At 43.8% G+C, this 17,395-nt stretch overlaps 1 protein-coding gene across 1 annotated transcript in view; it reads left to right on the forward strand.

The window, feature by feature from the left end:
* The window catches only part of ckap5 (cytoskeleton associated protein 5), a 76,362-nt gene extending 69,573 nt beyond the window's left edge, over window positions 1-6,789 (forward strand). The window contains 7 exon segments of the mRNA XM_034087681.2: window positions 324-396; window positions 490-678; window positions 1,334-1,471; window positions 1,585-1,668; window positions 1,804-1,963; window positions 2,042-2,163; window positions 4,808-6,789. Of these exon segments, the coding sequence (XP_033943572.1) occupies window positions 324-396; window positions 490-678; window positions 1,334-1,471; window positions 1,585-1,668; window positions 1,804-1,963; window positions 2,042-2,163; window positions 4,808-5,065 (1,024 nt within the window). The 3' untranslated portion in view covers window positions 5,066-6,789.
* Window positions 6,790-17,395: the final 10,606 nt, after the last annotated feature.

Here is a 17,395-nt window from a genome sequence, read left to right on the forward strand (position 1 = left end):
ATGCGCTTTCTGCCTTCCTGTCATCAGGAGTTAGACATGTAATGGCTATGTAATAGATTAGATTATAACCTTCTGCTGGGACATTTCCCTAAAGCCAATACCTTTATATTTGATTGCAAGTCAAGATACCAATAACACAGGAAAAAATGTTTAAAGCAATATTTGTAGTGGCCCGAGCGGGCAAGTGGAAAGTACGTTATGCTGGCCCGGGGGGTCTAAATAGTGCTTCCGGGCCAGCGGGCCTTTTCTAATGTTGAGCCCTGATTACTATGTTAATAATTCAGCATCAAACTTAAGGCTGTTCTCCCTCCCTGCCTCCGCAGTGCTCTCCTGGTTTTGCTTCAGGACAGTTTAGCTACAACAACCCCCCCTTTGTTCTCTGAGCTGGTGATGAAGGTAAGAGGCTCCAACACCCTCGTCACACTGTAACGTGCCTCATCACACACCTCAAACTGACTCTCGGCTATGTGTGTGTGTATGTGTGCCCAGTGTCTGTGGAGGATGATCCGCTTCCTCCCAGAGTCAATCAACACCATCAACCTGGATCGGATCCTGCTGGACGTCCACCTCTTCATGAAAGCATTCCCCAAGGAGAAACTAAAGCAGCTGAAGAGTGATGTCCCTCACAGAACCCTCAAGACTCTGCTACACACACTCTGCAAGCTGACCGGGGCCAAGGTAACACACACAATGTATTAAACTATATTCAGAGCTATTGTTCGACTGTGTTCAGAATCGGAACCCCTTTATTTGTCACCACAGAAGGGACATTTACATTGTTACAGCTAAAGTGAAGATGGAGACAGAAATGCTATTAGATAAAGGGCATGCACATAATATTTAAAATGAAGTTATTACAAAGTACACATGCTGTTAGAAAATTAGCAGCGGCAGTATTTATAAAATACGTTAAGTGTAACATGTAGAATTGAGTGGTAGAAGCTAGATAACAGGTAGGAGGCCCAATTGTTATATTGCAGAGTTACTTACAAACTTACAGTATTAAAATGGTCAAAGATGGCACCCAGTAATGTGTGTGTGTGTGTGTGTGTGTGTGTGTGTGTGTGTGTGTGTGTGTGTGTGTGTGTGTGTGTGTGTGTGTGTGTGTGTGTGTGTGTGTGTGTGTGTGTGTGTGTGTGTGTGTGTGTGTGTGTGTGTGTGTGTGTGTGTGTGTGTGTGTGTGTGTGTGTGTGTGTGTGTGTGTGTGTGTGTGTGTGTGTGTGTGTGTGTGTGTGTGTGTGTGTGTGTGTGTGTGTGTGTGTGTGTGTGTGTGTGTGTGTGTGTGTGTGTGTGTGTGTGTGTGTGTGTGTGTGTGTGTGTGTGTGTGTAACAGATCCTGGACCACCTGTCCATGATAGAGAACCGGAATGAGTCGGAGTTGGAGGCCCACCTGAGACGGGTGGTCAAACACTCTGGAAACCTGTCTGGACAGAAGAGTGACCGAGGCAACGAGAAGAGTGGTCTGCGCACGGTGAGCGTCACAAACCGAACACACAACAGACACTGACCAGGCCATGCTTTCTGGCTCTTCGGGTGTTTATGGGACGACTGTATCCAACAGAATGTACATTTGTCTTTTTCCAGGAGGATCGGATGTCAAAGGGTAATGTCAGTGATATTCTGTCGGAAATCTTCAAGAAGATCGGCTCCAAGGAGAACACTAAAGAGGTCAGCTCCTTTCTAAAGAATCACTCTTGATGGAATGCTTCTTGACAGTTTGAACTGTAAAGTAACCCACAGACATAAAACCAAAGCTCTACTGTGTCCCAGTGTTTGGAAAACATGCTCTGATCTGGTTCTCAGGGTTTGACGGAGTTGTACGAATACAAACAGAATTACTCTGATGCAGACCTGGAGCCCTTCCTCAAAAACACATCGCAGTTCTTCCAGAGCTATGTGGAGCGAGGCCTGCGCATGATCGAGTCTGAGAGAGAGGGGAAAGCTCGCATCCAGACCTCCACAGGTGCAGTGGACGCTGTCTGTGCTCTGCTCACAATGAGCTCAGCTATGTATAGTAACATGTGCGTATCTTTGTCTGCAGTGATCCCTCAGCATGGCGTGGACTTCAGTGTGAGCAGCAACTGTGAAGAGCTGAAACCAGCTGTCTACTACGAGAGACTCAAGATCCTCCGACAGAGACAAGGCCTGGAAAACACCTCCAGGGTGAGACACACACACACACACACACGGCTGTCACAGTTTATTGCTTAAAGGTACAGTGGAGGAAATAAGTATTTGATCCCTTGCAGATTTTGTAAGTTGCCCACTTACAAATAAATGAACAGTCTATAATTTTAGTTGTAGGTTGGTTTGAAAAGTGAGAATAAGAATATCAAAAAGAAAATCCAGAAATTGACATTATATGAAAGATATTTGATCCCCTTGCAGAACATGTTAGTACTTGGTGGAGAAACCCTTGTTGGACACAGAGGTCAGGCGCTTCTTGTAATAATAATAAAACTAATGCTGTCAAAATTATCGCGTTAACGGCGGTAATTAATTTTTTGAATTAATTGCGTTAAAATATTTAACGCATTTAACGCATGTGCAGAATGGCCCGCCCCATACGTGCCACCAGTGGCAGCGCCAGGGTATGGCTGGGGTAGGCTACACCCATACCAAGAAATGGCTTAGCCCCACTATGAGACATGATGTTAAAGTAAGCAAAATAAAGTCCGCCAACTCGCGCGGAGTAAATTGCACAGACAGCAGTTAGTAAGATTGAGTTCAGTAGCCACTTGTCTGGAAATACCGAAGACCAGAAACGGTTTTGAAAACTTTTGTCACGTAGTGATCGTCTTCTCAATAGAACATCTTTGATAATGTCTTCTGGCCAATCAGAATCAAGATAACGGCGTGGTCTTGTTGCAGGAAGTCCCGACGGAGAATACTTTTGCTGTAGTACAGGTAACGCATAACTGGTACGCAGGGTATGTGCGTAATCTGAAATGCGTACCGTCACTTGTGTCACAAAGCGCATTTGCGTACCGACGGCTCCATCACCGGACGACAGAGTCGGTCTCCGTGTGCACAGCCTCGAAATTTCCCGCTACAAAGTACGCCGGCCTCGGTAGAATTCCAAGTATCCTGGACATTGGAACAGTCCTTCGGTGGCACTCGATGACGTAGTATGCTTGAAATAGTGGCTCTGGAGGAGCCTTCCTCGACATTGAGAAAGACCCAATGTTTCTTGCAGTTGGTCTCCAGGTCTGTGCACATCTCAGGAAGGATGTTGGTCCACTCCTCTCTGAAGGTCCTCTCCAAATCCTGAAGGTTTTGAGGCTGATGCTTGGCCTCTGGAAGCTTCAGCTCCCTCCACAGACTTTCTATGGGATTAAGGTCCGGAGACTGGCTAGGCCCCTCCCTCACCTCAATGTGCTTCTTCTTTAGCCCCTCCTGTGTTGCCTTGGCCGTATGTTCAGGGTCATCGTCCTGCTGGAAGACCCCTCCATGACCCATGTTCAGGGTCCTGGCTGAGGGAAGGAGGCTATCGGCCAAGATGTTACGGTCCATGGCCCCGTCCACCCTCTCCTCGATGCAGGGAAGTGGTCCTGTCCCCTTAGCAGAGAAACACCCCACAGCAGAATGTTTCCACCTCCATGCGGACCCCCGTCAGACGGGTGGTGTTCTGGGTTATAGTCAGCATCTCTCTTCCTCCAAACACGGCATGTCGAGTTGATGCCAAAGATCTCGATGTTGGTCTCATCTGACCACATCCTCTTCTCCCAAGCCTTCTCTGAATCCTTCAGAGGTTCGTTGTTAAACTTCAGACGGGCCTCTCATGTTCTTCTTGAGCAGGGGGGGGGGGGGCTTCAGGCGCTGCAGGGTTTGATCCATTACGGTGTAGTGTGTTTCCAATCTATCCTATATTCCCAATAGGATCTTCACACACGTTGCATACCGCTATTTTACTGTCTTTTTCGGACACCTTAAAAAACTGCCAGACCGGTGAAGCCATTTTGGCGAGCTTGCTTTGTTGCGCTCAGAGAAACGTGTCATGTATTGTAGGTCATGCGATCGGCTCTCCTGATCGGCCTTTATAGAGAGCACCGATCGATCGGTAGAGTGAATATCGGCTGATACCGATCGATCAGAGCATCCCTTCCACAAACTAACACCATAGTTCTTTCAACAGTGAAAATCCACATCAACACTTTATCAGCTCCAGCTGCTTTTGTGCAAGTGCTACCGTACTTAGCTCGACACATGTTGGATTCAATGAGAGGAGTGCAACGAGAGCTTCTGTGTGGGGTAAGGTGACACATTCTGTACTTGACCCAAGAAGGTGGGACACAGACGAACACACACCTGATGGAGCCGCACTCTGACGTTATTTGGTTCATCTTTCTGAAATGTAATCTTTCCGACTAACACATGATCCTATTCAATTTGACCTGAATTGTTTCTTTAGTAAATGATAGTTTACTTAGAAATGGTCTTTTCTCGTGCTGCTTTTACATATAGAAACTAAATCAATGTATTTTAAACGTGAAACATTGACTACATTGTAAGGTTGCAGCTAACAAATATTGTTTTCTTGATTAATTATAATATTTTAATCATCATTGAATTATTTTTCGAATGAATTTAAATAAAAAATAGTCAATAATGTCAAACCCAGGTCCTCAAAGTCAAAGAGTTGTCTTTGTAGTATAGTATATAGGCAGGTTAATTACTTGAATGCTCATTAAACACTTGCTATTGCTTTGAATGAACTGAATGTTGCAGCTTTATCATGAAGACCAGATACAGAGTGTAACTTATCAACATCTCTCCAGCTGACCCCTCTGTCCCTGTGTGCCTGCAGCAGGGTGTGGGGGGAGGCGAGGACGAGCCCCAGCAGCGCCCCCCCATCTCCTCCTTGCTGTCCTCCAAGCCGGCCGTGGCCTCCTCCACCGACATGCTGCACAGCAAGCTGTCGCAGCTCAAAGAGTCCCGAGAGCTGTATCAGCAGGAACACAACCCACACTCCCACTCCCCCACACAGCCCCGCTCCGCCTCCCCCGCCGCCAACCTGGACGACCTGAAGAAGCGTCTGGAGAAGATCAAGAGCAAGAAGCAGTGAGCGGCTCCACCTGCTCTCCTTTCAGCAGTAGAAAGTACAAAATCCTCCTCTTACCTTGTTCTGTGTCTTTTATTTGTGTTCTGGGGGTGAACTAGAAAGCATGTGGTCCCTCAAAGCGCCCCCTCCGTCAACAAGAAGGTAGCAGCAGACGAAGCACCTGAACTCCACACACCGTGCCTGTTCCTTATCATGCATCCAACTCATTTTAGCAGAGGACGTTCAGATTGAATGAGGCTGGGACTGGGCTGTCAATTCTCTACACACACACACACACACACACACACACACACACACACACACACACACACACACACACACACCATCTCAAATGTTCTGTGCTGCTATTAATGAGATGTTGAATGCAAAGCTAAACCCAGGACGGAACTTGGTGTGTGTCAGTCAGCTGTTCCCCTCAGTCTGTACAGATTGTCTCCGCTCCCCCCCCCCCCTCCTGTCTCGTCCTGTCCTAGCCTTCAATTTCAGGGGGCCTCCCACCCTCACATATACACTTTTTACTGTATGATGATAATGATGTAGTGAACTTCACCCCCCCCTCTCTGTGTTCAGTATCACCGCACAATATGTTTGTACATATTTAAAGTTTGTTAACCACTGTTATGAAGTGCTTCTCATGCGATTTCCGGACAAGACAAATGTGGAGAAATATTTCTTCCGGCAGTGGCGCCGCTGTTGAGATGGAGACCCTGAGGGGCTCAATGTGTGGCTGTGTAAATGTGCCTCTGCCCTCTGGTGGCCAAACGCTGAAGTCCAGTTCGAACTGGGAGCATCTCATGATGTAGAATACTTGCATACTTTGCATTTGCTATGTCTGCATTAGCAAAATAAAGACTCTTAATTAGTGATGTTTAGTGGAAAGGGTTATATTTGACACAATAGGACTTGAAGCTCCAGCACTTAATCAACAAAGCATCTGATTTCTATCAATTTCAGACATTTGTTGCTCCCTCAAAAGAAGTGGAGTTGCATTTACACAGTAACATTCCAGCCCTCTCTTTTGGGCCCTGGTGGGTTCAGTCTGCAGCCAGAGCTGTGCTCTGTGTGACAGGAAGTGGTTTGTGTAAGCAGGTCTTTGGGCAGGGGGTCTACCCAGTTCTCTTCGGAAAGTTTCTTGTTTCTTGAGTAAACGTAATGGCTTTGAATCCTCCTCAGCAGATCAGTGTTTGAATGTGACTCAAGTCTGCAGACTTGGTGGTCCTGAGTTTAAAACGACTGCTTTTATTCAGGCGAAGAGGCCCAAGTTATGACATCCTGTTCTTGCTGTTCAGCCAATCAGGACTTCTCTCTGTCCCCTGAGAGAAATCTGAGGGGCGGAGTGTGTACAGGTGTGTGTTGGACTGTCCTATGGGTCCTCATTTGGCTTTAGATACTGTATTTAATATCCTCCACTAAACCTCCCTGCAGATATTTAACATCAGCGATCTGTTGTGTTCGTACACTTTGAGAGTATGGCATGAAGTCAGTGATTTGTTTTTATTTCCTCATGTAAATAAAGTTTGCATTAACAAACAGCTGTGTAATAAAGTCATTGTTTTTCTGAGGACTTCGAGAAGATGGTGGCCATCAGTCATCATATGAAAATAAAAACATAAATAACATGTTTTTTTATTTAATTAAGTACTAGTCTTACATTGTTTCTCTCCAGCTTTCCTTGTATAATCCATAGTGGAAAATGTCAATAAAGTCTCGTTTCTTTTTTAACAATCCACTTTTGTGTTGCCTGGTTTTATTCATTTTTGTAAACTGATCCAAAAATGATGCTTTAGTTTTTTTGTTAATGTATTTCACTAGTTGGTGACGATATGACGTAATATTGGAAATGTGGGCTGGCTTCACGCCCACTGCCCTATCAGGAAGTTGCCTGACGTGTTTTGGACGTAATGGAGAGCCGAAGTCCCTCCCTTTCCGGTGGAACTTCATGGGACCTTATTTTGGAAAAATGATGTATAGAGTGGCCAAGTCACGCCCATCTACTTCCGGAACAATTATGCATTGAAGTCAATGAAGAGAGAACTTATCTTTCGATCCTGTTTGAATTGTGCCATGAATTACACATGATGTTTGTCAATCTTAAAAAATCATTTCCATGTCAAAAAAGTCAGTTTGTCATAAAACTTGAAATATAAGACTATGAAAAATACGCAACTAGAAAGACTACAAATCCCAGAGTTGTTAGATAGATCTTTAATTTTGTCATTGTACAGGTACAACGAAATTACAATAAACTCAAGGTGCCAACACGCAACAACAGGACAATATAAAAACAAGACACTATAAAAACAATAAATGAGACTTAAAATAGACATGATGGGGAATATGTACATACATGAATAATACATTAAATTGCACGATTCCCCTCGTATTGCACGGAAGGCTTATATAATTTAAATTAGGGGTCGACCGATTATCGGGGCCGATATTCATCATTTGACCGATTATCGGTATCGGCCTTTTTTTATAAAATTGCCGATAACACTTTGGCTCTGATGCGGCCGTTTCTCTGTCTGCAGCCACCACTCTCTGTACACGAGCAATGTCCCGCCCACAGCGCTATCTGATAGGCTATTACTGAAGTGTCAATCAACACTGAAGATTTTCCGGGCGGGAGCCAGCCAGAGAGGCGGGACCTTCTCAAATTACAGGCAGGTGCGAAGAACGCAGACACAGACAGAGGCAAACAGCAGCGCTGAGCGGCAGAGCCATACATGTGTTTCGAAGGTAAATCAGTTGAAAGCCGAAGTTCAATAAACATCCCAATCCCCTATGCTGAAGTTGCAAAAACAGCACGATCTATTGATCCAATTCTATCAGCTTCCCAGTTACACAGGGACGCGGGAAGTCAGTCAGCGTGCAGCGTCTCACAGCGGAACTGTGGTGCGGACTGCGGAGGGGGGGCTGCGAGTGAAGCCTCGCAGTTTTTCAGGTTGATATGTGAAGCTCATTAGCTAATGTATTTAGCAAATGTTTAGCAAAATATTAGAAGTGAGGCTACTAGTCTAACGTTAGGTCTACTGTAATAGCCTCACTTTTAATAGTTTGCAAAACATTAGCTAGCACTAGTGTTTTGCAGTTGCTAGCAGTTTATTGGGATTGTATGCTAGACAGACAGGCATTGGTTTGATATAATAAATTAAGCATTATTGTTAGTTAAGCATGTCAGCCTGCTGCCCCACTTCTTGTCTCTCTCTAACTCATAGCAGATGGCTGCACTAAAGAAAAGGGCTCAGAGAGGAAACCAGTTGTAAGATGTTTAAAAGTTCATTAAACATAATGGCTATGCTTAAATGCATTTCAAAGAAGTTGTGTTGGAGTTTGTGTTATTCTACATTTTGACACCAAGATTTTCTGATTTTACTGCAAATGTATATCGGTTCCAAATATATATCGGTATCGGCCTTGAAAAAGCCATATCGGTCGATCCCTAATTTAAATATTAGCAGCGTTTAGTGCACATATGGCCCTGGGAAAAAAACTGAACTTGAGTCTGTTTGTCCGGGAAGACATGGTACGGAAGCACCTGCCTGAGCGCAGCCGTACAAAGTGCTCGTTACCCGGGTGGTGTGGATCCTTGAGGATTTTGACTGCCTTCTTAAGGCAACGAGAGCTGTACAGTACCTCCTACACCGGGCCGTATCCAGGATTTCCTAAATACCGAGGTCCAAACATGCTAGGGGGGTTCGGGGGATACCCCCCGAGATTTTGGGGATTTTCATGATCTAGTTAGGTGCTTTTTAAGTCCTGTGGGGGGTCACAAATTGGATAATATGGATAAATATGTCGTTTGTTCAAGCGCTTAATACGACCTATAATTACGTTTTAAAATTGTCGGCCTCTAGTGCTCCCGTTGAATGCAAACTTTACAGAGGGTTGTTTATTCACAAATAACCCTCTCTGTAAAATCCTAAATTGTAGGATAGTTTGGCCATTAAAACACTTTATGATTAGATTTCTAGCGAGAAGTATATATTGTACTTTTCAGTCGATATGTAGGATCTATAGTTTGATAGATATTACGAAGATGATTTGAGGTTTCGTCAGGAGAACGTGTATATGCGGCAAGCTTCCATGTAAAGTTACGGGTTGAAAACAGTATTTCCGTCTCGACGTTTTCAGAATAAAACCAATGATCAAAATATTTAACAGTGATATCTGCACTACTCATACACTAAAAAAACATCAGTTTATCCTAGTTAATTATACGACATTTATTGGTTTAAATTGTGTACAATGCTTTTGTGTTTTTCCCATAGGTTTTTCTCTTTCGATTCTGAGAGACACATTTCTTTTTTCAGAGGTTTTGATATCACGCCGCAATGCACGGCGGGATATGGTGATATGAAATTGGAAAACAAATAATAATAATACTTTATTCCGAGTGTTCTTGCTTTTCTCTTTGAAAGTCATCACATAACAGCATTGCAATACACGGTTCGGCTGCATTAAATATTACATATCTGCCCTAGATATGTATTTATAGAGCCCTGATCAGAAGACCTTTTGACAAACTGGAAGAGATGCCGCCAAAACTGAATACGTGACGTGGACCATAAATATATCAACAATTAAACAACATCTTCCATTTCTTTTACGTCTCCTTGCAGTATCAACACTAATTCGGCTGACTTTTATATTTGATCCAATTAGTAGATAGTCTGTATTTACACCATAAAGGTGCACAGCTGATAGAAAGGGACTTTTTGTAGTTTTTAAAGATATTACTGATTTTCTGAACTACCTTTCCAACTCCTCAAGACAAGCAGGTAAAATGCATAAGCTTCACATCGAGAGACTGAAACTGTATTTTCCTTTACCGTTCTGTTTTAATTTCACAATAAAGTGAATAGTCATATTATGTTTTATATTATTATGTTTTATTAACTAGACCATTGGTCTAAACCGCACCTCCTAGTGGTTAAAGCACGTTATTGAATTTAGTTGTTGAATAAGTTATATTTGATGAAAACATTTAAATATTAAGAGTAGCCTACATACAAAATAGGGGTCAATGATAGAAATATAGAATATAAAATATCAAGAAGATACTGTAGTGATCTCTACAATAAAACAGTTTAGTGCAGGACGTCCAAAGATATTAACAGGAGGATGTGCAAAACAGACAAACTGATAAGGCTGAATTTTACTCAGGTGTAACTAAAGTCTGATTTAAGGGTTGTTTATATTTCACATCATTAATCAGAATCTGCAAAGTAACAAAAATAAATGTAGTAGAGTAAAAATACCAGGTTAACCCCTGAATTGTAGTGGAGTAGAACAAAGTAGTACATGCTGCTGTAACAAAAACATTTCCCAACTTGGGATCAATAAAGTATCTTATCTTAAGATGATCGATGGCTACTGCCATATTTGCTAAATGTGCATCTGAACCTTGACAAGTGCATGTTTCAGGCTTATCAATTAACAACAGGAGGGGTCACAGACATAAGACCAGCTGTTAAATAAAGCTCTTCTGATCTTAGCTGTCATGTGGTATTAATGCTGCCCATTATGGACACAAGCAATTTTCACCCATGTATTAATTATATGTTTTAAAGTTGATAACACCAATGTGTTTCGTGTCCCCTAAACCTCCAGGGATGTATACAGTTTAATACTGGCAACTTCTAATTGTGGGAAATACGAAAACGTCTTTTAAAACTACATTTCCCAGTAGAGACGTGCCATAGAACATGTTGCGAAACACATGCCAGCATGTGTAAGTCTGGGGGGGAGGGCCGGGCTGGACCCGTCCAAGTCCAGTTTTGGATAGTCTGGCGTGGTTCCATTCCATTTCAAAGATCACAATTTAGGATTTTCCAGAGAGGGTTATTTGTGAATAAACGACCCACCGGAGCGTTTGCAATCGACAGGAGCATGTTGTTTCTTACACGACCACTAGAGGTGCTACACTTTAAAACGTGACTCTGGGTCGTATTTAGCTGCTGAACAATCGACCTATATGGTCGTTTTTTGTAGGAGGACAGGCTGATTGGATAATATATTGATTTCAAATCATGTCAGTGGGCTGACAATGTCAGCATAAATTATTTTTGAAAGTGTAATGCATAAGAATCAGTTGATTGTTACTATTAATGATCTGGACGTGCAGAAGAGGCTAAAATGATCACAACACATTGTCAACATTCATTTTCCATGTCTCTCTCCTTTCCATAACCTGCAGCCTCTCTTCCATCGTCTTTAGTCTCTCTGTCTTCTTCCTGTTCATTACTCTCTCTCTCCTCTTTCTCTTTGTTCAATCTCTCCCTCGTTGTTCACTGTTCGCGCCTCCTCCCTCCTGCCAGTGAATTAAAAGCAATTCAGCAATTTAGTTAATTTCACTTGTTTGTTTGCATTCTTTTTGTCATTTAAATCTGTTTTGTTTGATTCTCAAAAAAGAACAAAGATGTAAGCAAATTGTGTTTTATTCAATTGTATGTTATTATGACATCAACTGCAATAGATGTAGGCCTATGTTGTTTTACAATTAGGCCTATGCCTATTGTAAATTAAGACTATTGTTATATATATATTTATATAGATAGATGGGGTTATTAAGCCTACATTCTTTTATGTGACTGTACCTGCAGTTCCTTCCTGACTTCCATCACTTTCTCTCTCTCTCTCTCTTTCTCTCTGCCTGTCCTGTCTCTTCCTTACCAACGCTGAGCTTCGACTGACGTAGTCTTTTCATTATATCAGTGTAAAAATAAAACAATACAATGTTATATCTCCATTGTTTTACTCAAATTGAAATCAAAGAAAAGCATTACAACGTTTGTTAAAAGTTAATCCTTCTGACATTGGATGAATGTAATTAACTTTAGCTCTCTAGCTAGTTTATTCACGCAATTTAAACCAAAGTATAGCCTATAGCTGCAATATCAGTTAGTGTGCATGTTGTCGGACGTCCACTGACTAACGTAGAGCGTTCACACAGGATCTGCTGGTCATAATGTCCTGATGAACAGAAGCACAAGCAGCCCGCTGGACTCAGATCTCTAGATACCTCATCAATCCTTCGCTGCTGCGGTGGTTTGTTGATACATGTCGTCTTCTTCTGTTTGCTTTAATCGGGGTTACGTAGTTATGCAGCGTCCCCATCGGCAGTAAATGGAAAAAAATAACCCCGTTTAGTGCAATTATTTCACAAGTTTTGTATACACAGCTCGAAAAAAATTACCGAGGTCCGGACCTCGGTGACCTCAATGGTGGATACGGCCATTGCTTCGTGGAGTTCAAAGACCAAACTAAGGCGATACGCAGGGCTGGCACCATGTCCTTTACCCCCGCTCCTCAACGACGGCCACCAAAATCACCGCGGAGACTCGCACCATCTCCTCCGTCCTCATCACCGCGCCTACGTCAACCACCTCCCCCCCCTGGCAGCATGTCCTCTACCCCCGCACCATCTCCCCCGTCTCCATCACCGTGCCTACGTCAACCACCTCCCCTCCCTTCAAGAAAGCATCTGCAGTCTCCGAAGCCTGATAAGGATGTGTGTGTACAAAACACAACAAACTCTCACTGATATGTGTGGGGTCCAGGCTCAAGGGCGTAAGGCACTCTCAACTCTTTCCAGGACATGCCGGGGCCCTGCCTGCCAGTAGCTTTGCCGATATCTGTGTTGATAGGTAATAGATTAAGAGCGGTGAATCATCTTAGAAACAGGAAGCGCCCAAACGTTTGTGTGAGTTTATCTAATTTAGCAGTGATTCCATGTCAGCCACAGCTTGTTACAAAAAACATGACTGATAGTGTGTTTAACAAACTTAAACTAGCTTTATTAAATGTCAGGTCTTTGGCAGGAAAAACATTTGTAATCAATGATTTTATCACTGAGCACAATCTCGATTTTATGTTTTTAACAGAAACTTGGATTGAACAAAATAACAGTGCAGCTGTTCTTATCGAATCAACCCCTCCCAACTTTAGTTTTATGAGTCAGGAAAGAATGCATAAGAAAGGGGGTGGAGTTGCTATTCTGTTCAATGATTCCCTTCAATGCAGGAAGACATCTTATGGGAACTTTGCTTCTTTTGAATATGTGGCCCTTCAGCTGAAATGCTCCTCTCGAGCTCTGTTCCTAAATATCTATAGACCACCCAAATACTGTGCAAGCTTTTTGATGTCTTTACTGAACTGCTGTCTATAGTGTGTATTGACTTTGACCGTCTAGTCATTGTTGGTGATTTTAACATCCATGTTGACAACCCCCAGGACAGAGGGGCTAAAGAACTGTGTTGTGTTCTTGATAGCTATGGACTGACTCAGCATGTGACGGAGCCCACGCACAATAAGGGGCACACTCTGGACTTAATGATCTCAAAGGGTCTGAATATCTCTAAGGTTGTGGTGACTGATGTTGCACTGTCTGACCATTCCTGTGTTTTCTTTGAGAGCTCTATTTCTGTTCACACAAATGTTCAAAAAGAGTTTACTCAGAATTGTTATTCCACACTTGCCCCTGCTAACATCTCAGTAAATGAGCTAGTAGATCATTTTAATTCAAAAATTTAAAATGTTATAGATGCCATTGCTCCAAGTAAGGTAAAGGAAGTGACTGGGAAGAACATATCTCCATGGAGAAAGGCCATGACCGTGAGAGCAGAAAAAAGAGAATGTCGAAAAGCTGAACGCAGGTGGCGAAAAACAAATCTCCAGGTTCACTTTGAAATCTATAAAGAGAGACTTGGCCTTTATAATTTGGAATTGAAAAACGCACGACAATCGTTCTTCTCTGACATCATTACCAAAAACAAAAACAACGCACGTGCCTTGTTTGCTACCGTCGACAGACTAACTAACCCCCCAGTGTCAGTAGCCTCTGCATTTCTATCCACCAGGGCGTGCAATGACTTTGCCTTCTTCACTGACAACATTCAGAAAATCAGACAAGCAGTCAGTGCCTCTGCATCAGGAACAGCAAATGTGTTGTCTCTGTGTCCACTTAACATCAATTCAGACACCATGACACAATTCCATCAGATTAATGATAAAAACCTAGAGGACATTATACAACTTCTGAAATCCTCCTCCTGCTGCCTTGATATTATTCCAACAGGATTTTTCAAAGATGTTTTGCCTTGCATGGCCTCAGAACTACTTCATATAGTAAGCAAATCTCTTCACTCAGGTATTTTCCCACAGGCCCTGAAAACTGCAGTCATTAAACCGCTCTTAAAAAAGAATAATCTAGATGCTTCAGTAATGAACAATTACAGGCCCATATCAAACCTCCCATTTCTAGGTAAGATCATTGAAAAAGTAGTTTTTCAACAGTTGAGTAATTTCTTGCATTTAAATAGCTCTTTGGATGTGTTCCAGTCAGGCTTTCGTCCAAACCACAGCACTGAGACTGCTCTTGTAAAGGTCTTTAATGACATCCACTTAAACACAGACAGTGGCAGAACTTCAGTGTTAGTATTATTAGATCTCAGTGCTGCGTTTGACACTGTTGACCACAGCATCCTTGATTTTGATATTGCAGACTTTGCAGTGTGCGCTCCTTTTGTTGGTGCCGCCGGCGTTTTGTTCGAAGTTTTTGTAGTTGAACCTGATTACAAGCGGTACAGCCGCAGGTGTGCCGCCGGTCGCCATTGTGTTACTACGAGGTAGTAACAGAGGCGCGCACGTCTGCGTAATGAGCCCGGCTAAAATAACTGGATGGCCTACCTGCCTGTCAGCCTTCCATCTGGGCACAAACTTATCTCGTGCCCTCATTGGTCATGTGCGCGTTCGTGTGTGTTGGAGGAGGCGGGCTCTATAAGGAAGTAGCAGCCTCTAGCAGATTATCTCCGGTTGTGTATTTTCAAATTCTAGCGATCTCGAGCCGGTTTCTCTCAAATGTACCTACCCCACCTTTAATACGCCAAAAATAGAAAACACAATGATTGTTCACGAGTCCCAACACACGAGTCCAAGTCGAGTCTGAAGTCTTTTGGTCACGAGTCTTACCCCCTAAAGAAACGCACCAGGAGCGTCTCCGCTACGGCTGCGCCACGCTGCGACCTACACCAGGCGCGTTTCAAAACGTTGCGGAAGCGGAGCGTCGTGTGTGCAGCCTCGCAGTTGTTGTTGATTTTGGAATATTTCCTGGATATTTGTACTTCTACAAGTAGTAGGCTACGTAGTTAAATGGTTTATGTTTGTGTCTGTTTAAATCGGGTTTATTGTTGTTATTTCCTATGTTGTTGTGTTGTAGACTACAGACACAGTTAATAATAATTGTAATATTCCAGTTATAAACGACATGAATCAAAGATGTGTTGCTGTATTTTAGTGGTAAAAAAATATGCATTCATCATATATATAATTGACAGTGCCTGTAAACCGGAGGAGAACGCTGCAGTATTCTCCTACTTGAAAGACAGTGGTGGGGGGGAGGAGAAGGAGCCGGTTTTGGGTTCACCAGGTGCACCCCTCAACCAGCAAAGCAGACAACAAGGTGATTTTCATGTGTGTGTGTGTGTGTGTGTGTGTGTGTGTGTGTGTGTGTGTGTGTGTATGTGTGTGTGTGTGTGTGTGTGTGTGTGTGTGTGTGTGTGTGTGTGTGTGTGTGTGTGTGTGTGTGTGTGTGTGTGTGTGTGTGTGTGTGTGTGTGTGTGTGTGTGTGTGTGTGTGTGTGTGTGTCTGCCTGTGGTGTAATTGTGTGTCTGTGATTTGTGTCTGTCATTGTATGTGTGTGTCTGTGTCTGCCTGTGGTGTAATTGTGTGTCTGTGTCTGCCTGTGGTGTAATTGTATGTGTGTCTGTGTCTGCCTGTGGTGTAATTGTGTGTCTGTGGTGTGTGTCTGCCTGTGGTGTAATTGTGTGTCTGCCTGTGGTGTAATTGTATGTGTGTCTGTGTCTGCCTGTGGTGTAAGTGTGTGTCTGTGGTGTGTGTCTGCCTGTGGTGTAATTGTATGTCTGTGATGTGTGTGTCTGTGTCTGCCTGTGGTGTAATTGTGTGTCTGCCTGTGGTGTAATTGTATGTGTGTGTCTGTGTCTGCCTGTGGTGTAATTGTGTGTCTGCGTGGCGTATAACCTTTTTTTTTTTTAATCTTGTATATGACTTTTTTCTCAGGTACCTGGCAACCGGTGACTCGTACAGGACCATAGCATTCAGCTATCGGGTCGGGCATACAACTGTGGCTGTCATCGTCAAGGAGGTTGCGGGTGCCATCTGGACCGCGCTGGTCGAGGAGACCATGCCGGTACCACAGACAGAGGACTGGAGAGCCATCGCTGCTGGGTTCCAGGAGCGCTGGAACTTTCCAAATTGCGTTGGTGCCATTGATGGGAAGCACGTGGTGATCCAGGCTCCGGCAAACTCTGGGTCCCTCTACTTCAACTACAAGTCCACCCACTCCTTGGTACTGCTGGCTGTCGTGGATGCCCAGTACCTCTTCAGGGTAGTGGATGCCCAGTACCTCTTCAGGGTAGTGGATGCCCAGTACCTCTTCAGGGTAGTGGATGTCGGAGGTTTTGGAAGGAGCAGCGACGGTGGGAGCCTGAGGAATTCCGCTTTTGGAGAGGGCCTCCGAGATGGCAGTCTGCAGCTACCACCTGACACCGTCCTCCCAGGAGCAGAGCGGCTCGGCCTTCTTCCCCGTGTCTTCGTTGGAGATGAGGCTTTTCCGCTGCTGGACAACCTGCTGCGTCCGTTCCCTGGACGCCAGCTCACAGGAGGCTGTTCAACTACCGCCTCGGCCAGGTTGGTGGTTGAATGTGCGTTTGGCATCCTCTCATCTCCGTGGAGAATGTTCCGGCGTGTCATCACCACCAGCCCGGAGGTAGCAGAGTTGTGTGTGAAGGCCACCTGTGTGTTGCACAACGTCCTCCGCAGGAAGACAATAGGAAGGTCATCACGCACACCTGTCGTCCCTGTCGTCGCAGAGTCGAGTGATGAAGCTCCAACCCTGCGCGATGCACCTATGATGGGCTCAAACAACGCCACACGCCGATCCATCCAACTGCGGGAGACCTTCTGCTCCTATCTGAATGAGGAGGGTGTCGTCATGGCAGCAGAACGTGGTGTAGGGTCACCATGGCTCCTCCAAACCAAAAGCTCTTTTAAGAGCTACCCATTTTCTTTAAAGAGCAAATGTTCCAAATGAGCCATTTTAAAATCAAACATTGCTAATAAACATGTTTCTTGAATTGATATTATTATATGACTAACAACCTTTTTCTTTCAGCCCTGTTTTTACTGATAAACCACTCATAATTTCAATATGTTTTCACATGACCAATTACAGAAGAAAGCACATTATATATACCGACATACATGAAGCTTCTGGTATGTTGCAACTGACAAACCACATGAACAAGTGAAGAC

The sequence above is a fragment of the Pseudochaenichthys georgianus genome, chromosome 7, assembly GCF_902827115.2.
Source record: "Pseudochaenichthys georgianus chromosome 7, fPseGeo1.2, whole genome shotgun sequence".
In the NCBI taxonomy this organism is placed as follows: Eukaryota; Metazoa; Chordata; class Actinopteri; order Perciformes; family Channichthyidae; genus Pseudochaenichthys; species Pseudochaenichthys georgianus.